The sequence below is a fragment of the Pelophylax lessonae genome (genome assembly GCF_965119305.1).
Source record: "Pelophylax lessonae genome assembly, chromosome: 9".
NCBI classification, from domain to species: Eukaryota; Metazoa; Chordata; class Amphibia; order Anura; family Ranidae; genus Pelophylax; species Pelophylax lessonae.
The window spans coordinates 272,321,172-272,337,989 of record NC_138776.1 but is presented as its reverse complement, the minus strand read 5'-3'; the positions used below and the strand labels follow the sequence as shown (position 1 = coordinate 272,337,989).

The window sequence follows — 16,818 nt, the reverse complement described above, 5'->3', positions numbered from 1 at the left end:
GTGGTAATATGCCAATTGTCAGCTGGCATCTTCTAGAACTACAATGTGTAACAAGGGAATTTTTTTTATATATATATATATATATTTAATAATTATTTATTTATTTTTTATGATGCTTTGTTTTATCTACATTTAGATGATGTTTTCTATGCCTATGCATGTTAGTGTATAGGCTTATTATGATGGAAGAATTGTGTTCATTGTGTATTGGTCTCTGGTGGAATTGCAGTGTTTCTGTTGCGGGGAGGACCGTGATCTCCGTGAATCCAGTGCTGTGTTGGCGCACGGCTCTGGTGGCTAACCTTTTTGGCGGTCATTCGGGCACAAACAGGGATTGGGGAGGGAGTCTTAGACTTCCCTTTGGCCATCCCTATCTGCCCAGTATATCCAGGTGGTGACGGGGAGTACTGCTGGCCAGCGTGTAGCTGTTTCTATGGTCTCCGGGACATACGCTGGCTCTTCCCGGGATCCGACGTCAATTTGCCCGCAACGTAAGTGACGTTTAGGGGGCCGGTCATGGTTCTGTCACTTCTGGTGAGACCATACATCAAGGGCTCTAAGGGCAGAGGAAGCCGGACATGGCTCCCTCATGTCACAGGATGCTGAAATTGGGACTACTAACAGCCAATCTCCCCCTCTGTTCTTACCACGGAGGCCGAGGCATTTCTACCTATATTAGCCACTTGCCGACCGCCGCACGACTATTTACTGCGGCAAGCAGCCTCTCCTGGGCAAAGCGACGAAGACCTACGTCACTCGCCCACGAGCCTGTAGGGGGTAAGTGCGCCGCTGGCTCCCACCCCCGCTCGTTCCCTGCCTAGCCAGCGTGTGTGACCGATGACTCCGATGTCCGCCGGCCACTCGCGATCTCCCTCAGGAGAGAGAGAAAGACAGACGGCTGATGTAAACACAACCGTCTGTCATTCTCCCTGAAGTAACTGCAGAGACTATGCGATCCTGCTATTTTGAATCGTATGTCTCTGTGATTACTTCACTAGCCACGCCCCCTAACAGAATCCCGCCCCTAGGGACACACTTAACCCCTTGATCACCAACAAAGTTAACCCCTTCCCTGCCAGTGTAATTTTTACAGTAACAGTGCATATGTTTAGCACTGATTACTGTAGTAATGTCACTGGTACCCCCAAAAGTGTCAAATGTCAGTCAGGGGTCCGATCTGTACGCCGCAATGTCGCAGTCCCACAAAAAAAAAAAAAAACGCAGATTGCCGCCATTACTAATTTAAAAAAAAAAACAAAAAATTACAAATCTTTTCCGTAGTTATGTTAAAATGTTAAAAGATTTTGACATTTTTTTTTTGAGAATTTCATACAAAAAAATGTGAAAAATTGTTAGTTTTTTCAAAATTGTCCCCCTTTTTTGGTTTATAGCGCCAAAAAAAAAAAAAAAAAAAAAAAATCAAAAAAAAAAATTGCACAGGTGATCAAATACCACCAAAAGAAAGCTCTGTTTGTGGGGAAAAAAAAGGACGTCAATTTCATTTGGGTACAGCGTTGCAGGACCACGCAATTGTCCGTTAAAATCACGCAGTGCCGAATCGCAAAATAGGCCCTGGTCATTGAGCAGCCAAATCCTCCGGGCTGAAGTGGTTAAAGTCCTGCCTACAGGAGGTGAAAAGGAGTTTGCTCGGCTGGGGGACACCGGAGCTGATGAATCTCCACTATTTCTCGCCCTGTACTTCTCTCTTTTTTTGTCCTATGCTATTTGGGATATGGCTGAGGTAGGTTGTCATTGGAACTGACACCCAATCACCTTACTCCTGGACCCACCCGAATCACCCCATGCACATTATGCAAGCCAAAGAAGATGCAATTTTCCACCGCACACCCCCCCTCCCCGGGTGATAACATAGAGTATATAGTGCAGAGGTCAGGAGTATGTAATGCACAACATAGAATATATAGTGCAGGGGTCAGGAGTATGTAATGCACAACATAGAGTATATAGTGCAGGGGTCAGGAGTCATAATATTTGTGTTCAGTAATCAGTTGCAGAGGTCCCACACCGCTGCCTCCCATCTCCTGAGACTGCACTCAGTGACTTGGGTGTGAGACTATACAGACATATCCCTCCACCCGGCACAGCCAGCAAATAACAGAGCAAGTAACCCCGGGAGAATTGTTCTGTCAGAGATCTTGCTAGGCCCAGGCATGGGGCAGAAGAGCCAAGGTTCCTAGTCCAGGGGTCTGGGTCAAGCAACGTCTATGGTGAAAACCAACATTTTACTGCCAGCTGAACCCCAGAATCTCCATAAATCCAGTCTAGAGACATAAATTGTGTCTGCAGCACAGAGAAGGAAGATTATCCGAGAGAAATACAGGACGGGGAACACAGCTCAGGAAAGTGACCAGGGGATTACAGGCTGATATCACCCAGTCCCCCCCTACTCTGGACCAATCAGTGAGCAGTATGGGTGGAGGAATGTATTTAGTGTTAATGACCCACCTGTGCTGATCTCTGTAGGAGTGTCCTCCTCTATAAATGTCCCCGTTATTCCATCCTCCTCCATAGACTGCTGATCATCCCTCACATACGTCTCTTCTTCTTCTTTAACCTCAAATTCTATATCGATTGGATCTCCACTCTAAACCAAGAAAATGAGAAAGAAAATCATCTGTAAAATATAAGCTTACATACAAAATCCACATATCATCTCCACCAGTCCATGTTCTAGATGCTCCGTCCCACCAACCTTGTAACATGTTGGGATGGTGTGACCTTCATGTGTGGAATTCCGGGAATACAGAGGACAGGGACATCTCTCTGGTGGGTTCCTGGTATTAGGTGGCTTCGTTATGTCCTTGCGTCCTTCTGAAAACTCCTTCATCACTCCATACTCCTCATCCTCCTCTTTATACTCTTCTTTTACAGCAATATTATCATCCTCGAGTTTTCGACTCTGAATATATAATAAAACATTAATTGCTACAAATATTCTTGTGTATAAATCATAACTACCAATAATTGTCAATCATCTACCTGATGATGGTGAGGGATGGTGTGACCTTCCTGTGTGGAATCCCGGGAATACAGAGGACGGGGACATCTCTCTGGTTTGATTCTGTAGCTGGATGACTCCACCATGGTGTCCTGGTACAGATCTTTGTGTATTTTCTCCATCACCCCATCCTCATCATCCTCCTCTTTTATCTCTTCTTTAACCTCAACTTTAGAACCTCTCAGGTTTCCACTCTGAATATATAATAAAAATGACATCAATGGTAACAATGCAGATAATGTACAGATCCTAATGATACTATCAGTGATTGTTCCTCATCTACCTGATGATGGTGGGGGATGGTGTGACCTTCCTGTGTGGAATCCCGGGAATACAGAGGACAGGGACATCTCTCTGGTGGGTTCCCATTACTGGATCCATCTGTAGGAAACACACACACTGACTGAATACATTGTTTCTATGTGTTTATCAGATGATGGGGGATCTAGGTGGATCCTCCGTACTGCTCTCTCCTTTACAATAAAGTCTCCTCTTACCCGGTGATGTGAGGGGCGGCTGATTCTCCATCATGACGTCCTTGTAGAGATCCTTGTGTCCTTCTAAATACTCCCACTCCTCCATGGAGAAATAGACAGTGACATCCTGACACCTGATAGGAACCTGACACACACAATGATACAGTCACCTTCCAGACACATCCCTTGTGTTGGACCTTCATAGACATCGGGAATAGTTATTTCCTCCTCCATAAAGATTATAAAATCAAACATACGTATTATAAATCCACCTCTGCATAAAACCCCCATCCCGTATTATCATATAAACCATTAGTATAAAATGATGAGGTGAGAAGGTGATTGGTGGGAAAGGTGACATCTCCAAAATTAAGGTTCCATAAGTGGGGAAATATTCTGACCCTGAAGGGGTTAATCTAGGTTTCCACACTATATATGTGTGTATCATCATCTGCTGGAGATAAAAGACATCACATTGACTATGGAGGAAGACAGGGGAGGGCTGGCAGCCTTAGGCCTGGGGGGCAAGTCCAGTCAAGTGGCCCATTGAACCATGCAATCAGTTCACCATCCATGCCGGCCTGGTTTTGGACTGACAGCTGTATACAGTTTCTGGCCCCTATATTAATCCAGCCCTGAGTGCTGCCTTTTTACCAGTTTTTACCACTTTTCAGAGTGGCCCGGGGGGCAATTGCCCCCCTGCCCCCCTTGCCAGTCCTCCCCTGGAGGAAGAGGACGGACATGAGGGGGGGGGGGGGGGTTACTGGGTGTAAATAGAAAATAAGATCTTATTACCTCCTCTGCTTCCACTTCCAGCAACATCTCCTCTCTACTTCCTCCCGACTCACCTCTCACCCGGAACTTCCTATTTATACCTGACATCACTTCATGTCTTCCATAGAGACTTCCTGTCTGGATAGAAGTGAGGTCACTACCTTGTGGATGTCAAAGGAACTGCAGCCCCAAGAAACGTCTCGTAGTTTGAACACAGCCTTGTGCTGTGTGTGTATGTACTGTATATCCTTATAGATGGGGTCATCTCCACTCCCACCAAGGGGGGGGGGGGGGGGAGAGAAATATATTACTGCCTAGTCCAGCCTTTCTCAGCCAGGGTTCCTCCAAAAGGTTTCTAGGGGTTCCATGAGCAATGATCAATTTCTTTCTCTCAGTAACAACTGACATCAATGATCTGTAAGGGGGGGGGGGGCAGTTCTCCCACTAATGACAATGCAAGAATGTCCTTCTCCTATTGGTCAGTGGTCACCTATGTAAGGGACCACTACACTGACCACTGATATAAGGGGTCCTTCTCCCATTGCTCAACAATGTATGGACCACTACACTGACCTCTGATATAAGGGGTCCTTCGTCCATTGGTCACCAATATAGGGGACCACTACACTGACCAGTGATATAAGGGTTCCTTCACCCATTGGTTGCCAATGTGAGGGACGACTACACTGACCACTGACATAAGGGGGTCCTTCTCCCATTGGTCACCAATGTAATGGACGATTACACTGACCTCTGATATAAGGGTTCCTTCTCCCATTGATCACCAATGTAAGGGACCACTAATATAAGAGGTCCTTCTCCTATTCGTCACCAATCTAATGGACCATTACACTGACCACTGATATAAGGGGTCCTTCTCCTATTGGTCACCAATGTAGGGACCACTACACTGACCACTGATAGAAGGTGTCCTCCTCCTGTTGGGATCCTGTACCCTGGGCTGTATATGATATACTCCTTAATACTGCACTCTGTACCCTGGGCTGCATATTATATAAGAAGAAAATCCATGTTACACCCAGCATATTTTTACTAAAATAAATGACAATCTTTGTAGTGTACAGTACCTCTGCCGTTAGGGTTTAGTTTCTGGATACAGCGTGACTCAAAATGGTCCCTTGTTTTACAGTGGATGAGATGGAAGCACCTCTGCCGCAGCTGGGAGCCGGGGTCACTTCAGGCGCAAGGGTGAAAAAGCCAGCGATCGGATTGGAAGCTGTCAAGCATGCAGCAGCAGACTGGTGCTTTGCACCTTTAGCGTAGCTAGACAGCGCTGCCTCTCCCATGTTCAAAATGTCAAACGTTTTACGACACACACTGTACATTTAGCGGACATGATACAGGACAAGGTCAGAGGCTGCGGACATGATACAGGAGGTGGTCAGAAGCTGCGGACATGATACAGGAGGTGGTCAGAGGCTGCGGACATGATACAGGAGGTGGTCAGAGGCTGCGGACATGATACAGGAGGTGATCAGAGGCTGTGGACATGATACAGGAGGTGCCAGAGGCTGCAGACATGATACAGGAGGTGGCCAGAGGCTACGGACATGATACAGGAGGTGGTCAGAGGCTGCGGAAATGATAGAAGAGCACAGGGGAAGCAGAGAGAACTGGAGGAGCTGAAGGGCACGGGGGGGGGGAGACTGGAGAGAATTAAGGGGGGGTTTGGAAAGCATTGCAGGGGGGTTGGAAGGGGCGGGGGGGAGCATGGAAAACTATGGGGATGGAGAGCACAGGGGGAGAGGGGGGGGGGACTGGAGAGCACTGTCTGGGGGGAACTGGAAATCACTGAGGGGGGAGCCAGGGAGCTGGAGAGCACTGGGGTGCCAGAAAGCATGGGGGGGGGAGAGATGAAGAGCACCGGGGGGGGGGCTAAAGAACACTGGGGGGGCGCTAAACAACACTGGGGGGGGGCTAAACAACACTGGGGGGGGGGCTAAACAACACTGGGGGGGGGCTAAACAACACTGGGGGGGGCTAAAGAACACTGGGGGGGCTCTAAACAACACTGGGGGGGGGGGCTAAACAACACTGGGGGGCTAAACAACACTGGGGGGGCTAAAGAACACTGGGGGGGCTAAAGAACACGGGGGGGCTAAAGAACACTGGGGGGGGCTAAAGAACACTGGGGGGGGCTAAAGAGCACTGGGGGGGGGCATTTTTACATTCAGCGTATAGCATTGGTACAGGTAGGTGTCCTTCCGGGTCCGCAGTTTGCCCTTACTGTCAGTCACTGGCCAGCAGCAGCCGAGGAGATGATCGTGAACCAATCAGGCAGCGGGGAGGGCCGGCCGCGGTTTGCCTGGAGACACTGTGACTGGCCAGCAGCAGCAATAACAGCCGGGAGATAACAAACCAATCACAGGCAGCGGAAGCGTCACTGGAGGGCGGGCCGGCCGCGTGAACGTGATGACACGGGGGTGCGGTAACCGAAACCCCCGCTGCTCCCCGCTCCTCCACAGTAAATTCCATGACTTTTCCAAAACCTTAGTGTGTTTCCTAAGTTTCCATGACCTTTCCAGGCCTGGAAAGTGTCATCTACAAATTCCAAAACTTTTCCAGGTTTTCAAGGACCGTACGAACCCTGGCACTTTGTACCCTGGGCTGTATATGATATACTCCTGACACAAATCACATGTATGTACATCATTTTGGCTGCTCAGGATAAGAGAGGGCGTGCCTACGCGGTTCCCAATACTCGGGGGCCGATGATTGCTATGTGATCACATGATGACAAGGTCAACAAAGCTTTAAGAATGAATTCATAACAGCTGTGTGGACTATGCTCAGATTGGCCCACAGATATCACATGGTACCTGGGCCAATCACAGCGCCCTGTACCATGTGATTAGCAGTAGCCAATCACAGATTACTAGTGATCCCAGTAGATAACTTTCCTGTTACAATGATCTTTATTGTAACAACAAAGAAAATGTAAAAAATAAAAATCCCTGGTCGCCACTCCCCCCCCCCTCCCCCAGAGTAGTACAGGGTTACTATGGATACACTGAACTACAGGATATAAAAATAAAATATTTTTTAAAAATGTTTCCAAAAATGAATAAAAATTACTACTATTTTTTTTTTAACATCCTGTCACCCGTCAGTGCCACTCCAGTCATATGATGGCGCTGTACTGCACTGGTGACGAGGTTAAAAAAAACAAAAAACTAAATTGTGAAAAAAAAAAACAAAATTGTGAAAAAAAAAATGTATTCAATTTCTTTATTTTCAGAAATATTGTGACAAAAAATTACAACTCCAAGAAACTGGCCATGCCTCTTACTAAATACCTCAGACTGTCTACGTTCCAAAAAGGGGTGATTTCGGGGGTAATTGTGCTGTCCTGGTGTTTTCTGGCCTTACGAAATGAGATCGGCCGTCAGTACATCGGGATCAAATATATATCCCATAATTTGTAGACGTGAGAACTTTCACACAAATCGATCAATAAACATCGATTGGGGATTTTTGTTACCAGAGACATGCAGAAGAATACATTTTGGGCCAAATTTATGAAGAAATTTGAGTTTATTGATGTTTTATGACAGAAAATAGAAAAAACATTTTTTTTTCAACATATTCAGTATTTTGTTTATAGCGCCTTTATCCACTTCAGCCCCGGAATGTTTTACCCCTCTTCATGACCATTTTATGCGTTACTTTGAGATCTCCAGCGCCCGTCTACCTCTCCAAGCCAACACACCAGGTCCTACACCACACTACTTTCCTCCTTCAGCCGTGTCACCACTAAGGAAGTTACCAACAACCTTTTCACAGCCCACCTCACCACCTGTCCCCTCATAATTACTGCAACCACCTATCCTAAACTCTCTAAACCACATCTTTCACCTCTCCTCCGGTCCCTTTCTCTCCCAGTTCAAACATGCACTGGTTATCTCCGTACTTAAAAAATCCTGACTGGACCCCACCTGTTAGAATAACTTAAGACCCATCTCCCTGCTCACGTTTGCCTCCAAGCTTCTTGAGCACCTTGTCCACAACCGTATGAGTTGCTTCTTCACTGACAACAACCTTCTCAATCCACTACAGTTTGGCTTTTCCCCACAACATTCCACAGAAACAGTCCTACTGAAACTCACCAATGACCTGCTAACTGCTAAAACCAACGGCCAATACCGCATACTCATGGAGCTTTCTGCTGCCTTCAACACAGTTGACCACTCACTCCTTCTCAACAAACTCCACTCCCTTGGCCTCCATGACTCACTCTTTCCTGGTTCTCCTCCTACCTATCTAGGTGTCACATACAATACCACCTCTTCCTCCTTCTTTTGGGGTACCTCAAGGCTTCTTCCTTGGGCCCCTCCTATTCTCTCTCTATACCTCTCATCTGGGCCAGTTGATATCCTCCCATGTCTTCCAATACCACCTCCTATACCCAGATCGATCTCTCCTCCCCCCAACTCACCCCCCTCACGTATAACAAACTTACTGAATCACACCACTTTCTTAAACTCAATCTTTCTAAAACTGACCTTGTAATATTTCCTCCTCCCCGATCCCCTCCACATGACTTTACCATTAAGATCATTGGGACAACCATTGGTCCCTCCGCACATGCCAAGGTGCTGGGTGTAATCCTAGACTCTGACCTCTCCTTCTCCCCACATCTAATCACTGGCTAAATCTTGCCTCCTCAACCTCTGCAATATTTCCAGAATACTCCGCTTCCAGACTAACGACACCACAAAACAACTTATTCACCCCCTGGTGATTTACCGCCACGACTACTGCAACTCCCTCCTCACTGGCTGACCTTTACATAGGCTCCTCCTTCCTTCAGTCTATTATGAATGCTGCTGCTAGATGAATACACCTTACTAACCGATCCGTGACTGCTGCTCCTCTCCGCCAATCCCTTCACTGGCTTCCATTTAGTGTCCTCCACCCCTCTCTACCAATCCCTCCACTGGCCTCCATTCAGTGTCCTCCACCCCTCTCTACCAATCCCTCCACTGGCCTCCATTCAGTGTCCTCCACCCCTCTCTACCAATCCCTCAACTGGCCTCCATTCAATGTCCTCCACCCCTCTCTGCCCATCCCTCCACTGGCCTCCATTCAGTGTCCTCCACCCCTCTCTGCCAATCCCTCCACTGGCTTCCATTCAGTGTCCTCCACCCCTCTCTACCAATCCCTCCACTGGCCTCCATTCAATGTCCTCCACCCCTCTCTGCCAATCCCTCCACTGGGCCTCCTTCCCTCTCTGCCAATCCCTCCACTGGCTTCCATTCAGTGTCCTCCACCCCTCTCCGCCAATCCCTTCACTGGCCTCCATTCAGTGTCCTCCACCCCTCTCTACCAATCCCTCCACTGGCCTCCATTCAATGTCCTCCACCCCTCTCTGCCAATCCCTCCACTGGGCCTCCTTCCCTCTCTGCCAATCCCTCCACTGGCTTCCATTCAGTGTCCTCCACCCCTCTCTACCAATCCCTCCACTGGCCTCCATTCAATGTCCTCCACCCCTCTCTGCCAATCCCTCCACTGGGCCTCCTTCCCTCTCTGCCAATCCCTCCACTGGCTTCCATTCAGTGTCCTCCACCCCTCTCCGCCAAGCCCTTCACTGGCCTCCATTCAGTGTCCTCCACCCCTCTCTGCCAATCTCTCCACTGGTCTCCATTCAGTGTACTCCACCCCTCGTTGCCAATCACTCCACTGGCTTCCCCTTCCCCACTGTAAAAAATTGAAAATACTAACCACAACATACGAGGCCATCCACAACATTGTCCCCAGCTACATCACTAATCTCATCTGCAGATATCGCCCAAAATCGCACTCTCAGCTCCTCCCAAGACCTCCTCATCTCTAGCTGCATTAATTCCTCCTCCTATGCTCACCTCCAGGACTTCTCTAGTGCCTCTCCCCTCCTATGGAACTCCCTGCCCCAGTATGTCCATTCAGCCCCTACCATGTCCACCTTTAGGCGATCCCTGAAAACTCACTTATTCATGAAAGCTTACCCCACCTCCACCTAAGAACTGCACCCAGGCCACCTCCTGAACCGTACTGTCCCCCTTCTACATTGTAAAGTGTAATTGAAGAATAATAATAATATCTGAGGTGTATATCAGGGTGTGCTTCTTCTCCACATGTCCACCAACATTCATATAGAAGGCATTTCCCACACTCAAGGCACTAATACACCTCCAGGGTTGGGTGGGACTCCTGATGTACAGGAAGACAGGACTTCCGTGAGGAACAATTCCCTCACTCAGACCAGGAAAGTTCATTCTCCTCCGTGTCCAATCTCAGATGACTGTAAACAGAGGACTTCTGTGAGTTACACTTCCTCCAATCAGAAGAGGAAAGTGGATCTACCTCCGTGTGCGATCTTCGATGTATGTTAAGACCAGACTTAGTTTGCAAACATTTCCCGCACTCAGAACACGAATACAGCTTCTCCCGCTTATGTGATCTCTGATGTGTGGAAAGAGTGGACTTCATTGAAAAACATTTACCGCACTCAAGACAGGAATATGGCTTCTCCCCCGTGTGCAATCTCTGATGTTTGTGAAAATTGATCTTCTGGGAAAAACATTTCCCGCACTCAGAACACGAATACAGCTTCTCCCTCTTGTGTGATCTCTGATGTTTGTAAAGATTGCTCTTCTGAGAAAAACATTTCCCGCACTCAAGACAGGAATATGGCTTCTCCCCTGTGTGCAATCTCTGATGTCTGGAAAGTGTGGACTTCCTTAAGAAACATTTCCCGCACTCAGGACAGGAATACGGCTTCTCCCCTGTGTGAGATCTCTGATGTATGATAAGGCTGTACATGTCTAGATAACATTTCCCGCACTCAGGACAGGAACGTGCCCTCGCCTTTCTGTGAGACCATTGGTGGCTGCTGAGAGTGGATTTCCATGAAAAACATTTCCCACACTCAGAACAAGAAAACGGCTTTTCCCGCGTGTGAGTCCTCTGATGTTTGACAAGGTCTTTTTTGTGTACAAAACATTTCCCGCACTCAGAGCAAGAATACGGCTTCTCCCCCGTGTGCAGTCGCTGATGATTGCATAGATTGGCCTTATTTGAAAAACATTTTCCGCACTCAGGACAGGAAAACCTCTTATGTGTTGGAAGGATCGCAGCCTCCCTCACAGTCTGAGGTTCCTCAGGATAAGAGGAATACGATGGTCCGGCACCGTCCCTCACAGTCTGAGGTTCCTCAGGATAAGAGGAATACGATGGTCCGGCACCGTCCCTCACAGTCTGAGGTTCCTCAGGATAAGAGGAATACGATGGTCCGGCACCGTCCCTCACAGTCTGAGGTTCCTCAGGATAAGAGGAATAAGATGGTCCGGCACCGTCCCTCACAGTCTGAGGTTCCTCAGGATAAGAGGAATACGATGGTCCGGCACTGTCCCTCACAGTCTGAGGTTCCTCAGGATAAGAGGAATACGATGGTCCGGCACTGTCCCTCACAGTCTGAGGTTCCTCAGGATAAGAGGAATACGATGGTCCGGCACCGTCCCTCACAGTCTGAGGTTCCTTAGGATAAGAGGAATACGATGGTCCATCTACACTGTGTGGTGCCGGATGGACATTTGAGGTAGCCGGGTTTTCTCCTGGACTATACTGTGTGATGTCCTCATCTTCTACTTTACAGTCTGGAGACAAAGTGAGACAATCCTCTGAGGTTTTCCTCATCTCCCGTCCATCTACTAAAATAGAAATACAAAGATTATTACTAGACATCAGCAGATTGGTTCCCCTAAACCAGGACTGCTGCCGGCTTCTTCTCCCTTTTTTCCACTGGCTGCATTTTAGTGGGATTGGCATCTTTGTCCCCACCCCACTGCTGTTTGACTCCCCCCCCCCCCCCACTGTGCCCCCCCCCCCCCTCGAAGCACTGCCGGATTCGTTCCTCTGCTCTTCCACTGGTAGCTCCTCCAGATACACAGGAGGATCGATTTCAGGATGTAGAGCGGGGGAAGGGGCAGGTAAATATTTTACCAAACCTTCCTTTCCGTAATGAGCACAGCTCCCGTGGAGCCTCAGCACAGAGTGAAGCTGGGGCTGCAGAAAAAGGGCCTGGGGAATCTCTGTCCTCAATCCCTTTCTCTGTCTCAACTGCGTCCCCAACACCCGGGCCGAGGACAGGTGCTGGTTGGTGGACTGCTGGGAGCCAGGACATACAGCGGGGGTTGGCAATGGGCGGGGCAAGCCAGCACATCCTGCACTGTCACCCTCCGACACACCAGAGGGTGCCCGCTCCCCCTCTCCTAGACATAATAATCATAGTTTGGGACTTTATATGAGATGTGTGACCCTATGTGACTAATAATTGTGCAACCATCAAATAACAAAACAAGTATGATAAGTCATGTTTTTATTCTACTCAAAGATGAGGTAAAAAATATTGGATAATAATGGTGTACATGAAGAACAACATAAGGAGCATGGATCATACATGAATATGACAGTATAGATGACAACAATGACATATGAATAAAATAGTACCATGAGTACATGCATGTTGTCTGGCAACATGAATGTCACCCATATGTACAGGTAGTATACCAATAACTTAAAATACATAATGATGCAAATATTAACATTGGATTTCTTTCATGGAAAGCTCGACGCGTTTCGTGTAAAAAACACTCATCAGGAGCGGGTAAAATCCAAGTATCTAGAAAAAATAAAACACATATATAGCAAAATAGTCATGTATGTCGCTGTATAACAGCCTGTTATCCCTAGCCCTTGTAGATTTGGAACTCACAATTATGTTCCAGGATGGGTTGCAGGATGTGTAGAATGCGCCATTAGAGGGTACGTCTGACCCGGGAGCTGAGGGAGCAACGCCTGCGCACATGAGTAGATGTGATGATAGATCTATGGATGCTGTGGATCCACGGGTGAGGGCCACCATAAACTCCAACAGTTGACCACAATGGGTTTCTAAGGAAATAATATCATGATAGGGTTTTGAAAGCTGAATGAAGCTAATAACTCGTATACAAGTAGGGAGATAGGTGGAATGTCCATACCCGAGAACCAAGCCGCCAAGGCAATATACCATAGTTAGTACATGTGGCAAAGTGTTGGAAAGTGTAAAAAGTGGAAAAGTCAAGAAGGAAGGAGAGAAAGTGCGAGGGTAGATAAATAGCCGAAATAGATGGTGATAAGCCAGTGAGATTGTGTACTATAGAAAAGATAAGGCTGGTATACAATACCAGTAACTCCCTAAAGGGGGATGTGGGGTGGATAACCCGATTGGAGTGATGAGAGTGTACATAACAGTGGGAATATCTGACCATCTGAAAAGTGGATAGAAGGAGCAGTGATAGTGGGAGAAAGAGGAGAAGCAATACCTCCGTGAAGACATGAGCAGGAATGGCTCCCAACGTCACGCTGCTGTGACCACAACGAGGAATCCGCAAACGGCTGTGTTAGCCGGAAGCGGAAGTCCATATGTGGGAACGCCGATGGACAGCACGTGTCAGGGTGCCGACGCCAGTCATGACGTCAGGACCCGACATGGACATGCGTGACGCCGATGCGCATGTACCTAGTACCACTACCCCTTTCTCTCTGTGGTCATGAAGAAGAAGAAGGGGGGAGGGAGGAGAGTCGGGCCGGGGACAGGATCTCATAGCACTGGTGAGACCCAGGCTGCACAAACCCCCATCCTCCTCAATGTTACCACACCCTATGAGATGACAGGCTGCAACCACCAAACCCCCCCCCCCGGGTGATAACAGAGTATAGAATGCAGGGGTCAGGAGTATGTAATGTACAACATAGAGTATATAGTGTAGGGGTCAGGAGTATGTAATGTACAACATAGAGTATATAGTGCAGGGGTCAGGAGTATGTAATGTACAATATAGAGTATATAGTGCAGGGGGTCAGGACTCATAATATTTTTGTTCAGTAATCAGTTGCAGAGGTCCCACACCGCTGCCTCCCATCTCCTGAGACTGCACTCAGTGACTTGGGTGTGAGACTATACAGACATATCCCTCCACCCGGCACAGCCAGCAAATAACAGAGCAAGTAACCCCGGGAGAATTCTTCTGTCAGAGATCTTGCTAGACCCGGGCATGGGGCAGAAGACTCAGAGTACATACCCCAGGTGTCTAGACTGAGCAACATCTATGGTGAAATCCAAAATCTTTCTGCCAGCTGAACCCCAGAATCTCCATAAATCCAGTCTAGAGACATAAATTGTGTCTGCAGCACAGAGAAGGAAGATTATCCGAGAGAAATACAGGAATACAGGACGGGGAACACAGCTCAGGAAAGTGACCAGGGGATTACAGGCTGATATCACCCAGTCCCTGCCCTACTCTGGACCAATCAGTGAGCAGTATGGGTGGAGGAATTTATTTAGTGGTAATGACCCACCTGTGCTGATCTCTGTAGGAGTGTCCTCCTCTATAAATGTCCCCGTTATTCCATCCTCCTCAATAGACTGCTGATCATCCCTCACATACGTCTCTTCTTCTTCTGATTTAACCTCAAATTCTATATCGATTGGATCTCCACTCTAAACCAAGAAAATAAGAGATCATCTGTAAAATATAAGCTTACATAAAAAAATCCACATATCATCTCCACCAGTCCATGTTCTAGATCAGTGGTTCTCAACTCCATTCCTCACTACCCACTAACAGGCCTAATTTTAAATATTACCTTGGGGAGATGGAGACTAGAGTACTGCAATCACTGAGCAGCAAATTATATCACCTGTGTTGTATTTCAGTTATCTTGCAAACCTGGCCTGTTAGTGGGTCCTGAGGACCGGAGTTGAGAACCACAGTTCTAGATGCTCCGTCCCACCAACCTTGTAACATGTTGGGATGGTGTGACCTTCATGTGTGGAATCCCGGGAATACAGAGGACAGGGACATCTCTCTGGTGGGTTCCTGGTATTAGGTGGCTCCATCATATCCTTGCGTCCTTCTGAAAACTCCTCCATCACTCCGTACTCCTCATCCTCCTCTTTATACTCTTCTTTTACAGCAATATTATCATCCCCGAGGTTTCCGCTCTGAATATATAATAAAATATTCATTGTAACAAACATGCTGTGTATAAATCATAACTACCAATAATTGTCAATCATCTACCTGATGATGGTGAGGGATGGTGTGATCTTCCTGTGTGGAATCCCGGGAATACAGAGGACGGGGACATCTCTCTGGTTGGTTTCTGTAGCTGGATGACTCCACCATGGTGTCCTGGTACAGATCTTTGTGTATTTCATCTATCACCCCATCCTCATCATCCTCCTCTTTTATCTCTTCTTTAACCTCTACCTTAGAATCTCTCAGGTTTCCACTCTGAATATATAATAAAAATGACATCAATGGTAACAATGCAGATAATGTACAGATCCTAATGATACTATCAGTGATTGTTCCTCATCTACCTGATGATGGTGAGGGATGGTGTGACCTTCCTGTGTGGAATCCCGGGAATACAGAGGACGGGGACATCTCTCTGGTGGATTCCCATTACTGGATCCATCTGTAGGAAACACACACACTGACTGAATACATTGTTTCTATGTGTTTATCAGATGATGGGGGGATCTAGGTGGACCCTCCGTACTGCTCTCTCCTTTACAATAAAGTCTCCTCTTACCCGGTGATGTGAGGGTGTGGTGATCCTCCATCATGACGTCCTTGTAGAGATCCTTGTGTCCTTCTAAATACTCCCACTCCTCCATGGAGAAATAGACAGTGACATCCTGACACCTTATAGGAACCTGACACACACAATGATACAGTCACCATCCAGACACATCCCTTGTGTTGAACCTTCACAGACATCAGGAATAGTTATTTCCTCCTCCATAAAGATTATAATATCAAACATACGTATTATAAATCCACCTCTGCATAAAACCCCCATCCCGTATTATCATATAATCCATTAGTATAAACTGATGAGGTGAGAAGGTGATTGGTGGGAAAGTTGACACATCTCCAAAATTAAGAGAATGTTTCGGTCCCGTAAGTGGGGAAATGTTCTGACCCTGAAGGGGTTAATCTAGGTTTCCACACTATATATGTGTGTATCATCATCCGCTGTGACTATGGAGGAAGAGGACGGATATGTCGGGGGGGTGGGGTGGGGTTTCTGGGTGTAAATAGAAAATAAGATCTTATTACCTCCTCTGCTGCCACGTCCAGCGACGTCTCCTCTCTACTTCCTCCCGACTCACCTTTCACCCGGAACTTCCTATTTATACCTGACATCACTTCCTGTCTTCCATAGAGACTTCCTATCTGGGTAGAAGTGAGATCACCACCTTGTGGAGCTCAGAGGAACTGCAGCCCCAAGATACGTCTCATAGTGAGAATACGGCCTTGCGCTGTGTGTGTATATACTGTATATACTTATAGATGTGTCATCTCCACTCCCACCAAGGGGGGAGAAATCTATTACTACTGCCTAGTCCAACCTTTCTCAGCCAGGGTTCCTCCAAAAGGTTTCTAGGGGTTCATTGAGCAATTAACAATTTCTGTCTCTCAGTAACAACTGGCA

General features: G+C 47.4%; 5 protein-coding genes across 5 annotated transcripts in view; all 5 read right to left on the bottom strand.

Moving 5' to 3' along the window:
- Positions 1–16,609, bottom strand: part of LOC309562944 (gastrula zinc finger protein XlCGF53.1-like) — a 49,175-nt gene extending 32,566 nt beyond the window's left edge. The window contains exon 1 of the mRNA XM_082267272.1: positions 16,443–16,609. The gene's annotated coding sequence lies outside the window, so the exon portion shown is untranslated. The remainder of the gene's footprint in view (positions 1–16,442) is intronic.
- Positions 1–16,818, bottom strand: part of LOC309562616 (uncharacterized protein) — a 679,009-nt gene that overhangs the window by 530,311 nt on the left and 131,880 nt on the right.
- The window catches only part of LOC309562621 (uncharacterized protein), a 478,591-nt gene that overhangs the window by 339,087 nt on the left and 122,686 nt on the right, over positions 1–16,818 (bottom strand). The gene's annotated exons all lie outside the window — the stretch shown is intronic.
- LOC309562718 (uncharacterized protein) overlaps positions 2,399–16,818 on the bottom strand; it is a 125,551-nt gene continuing 111,131 nt past the window's right edge. The window contains exon 9 of the mRNA XM_082267006.1: positions 2,399–2,605. Coding sequence (XP_082123132.1) covers positions 2,405–2,605 — 201 coding nt within the window. The 3' untranslated portion in view covers positions 2,399–2,404. The remainder of the gene's footprint in view (positions 2,606–16,818) is intronic.
- On the bottom strand, positions 10,522–16,335 carry LOC309564116 (uncharacterized protein; the record flags this gene model as incomplete). The annotated part of the gene is made up of 5 exons (XM_082268744.1): positions 15,913–16,335; positions 15,698–15,795; positions 15,396–15,608; positions 14,756–14,812; positions 10,522–10,731 (listed from the first exon to the last, which is right to left on the bottom strand). The coding sequence occupies exons 1-5, from the start codon at positions 15,995–15,997 to the stop codon at positions 10,522–10,524; spliced, it is 663 nt and encodes a 220-aa protein (XP_082124870.1). The 5' UTR covers positions 15,998–16,335.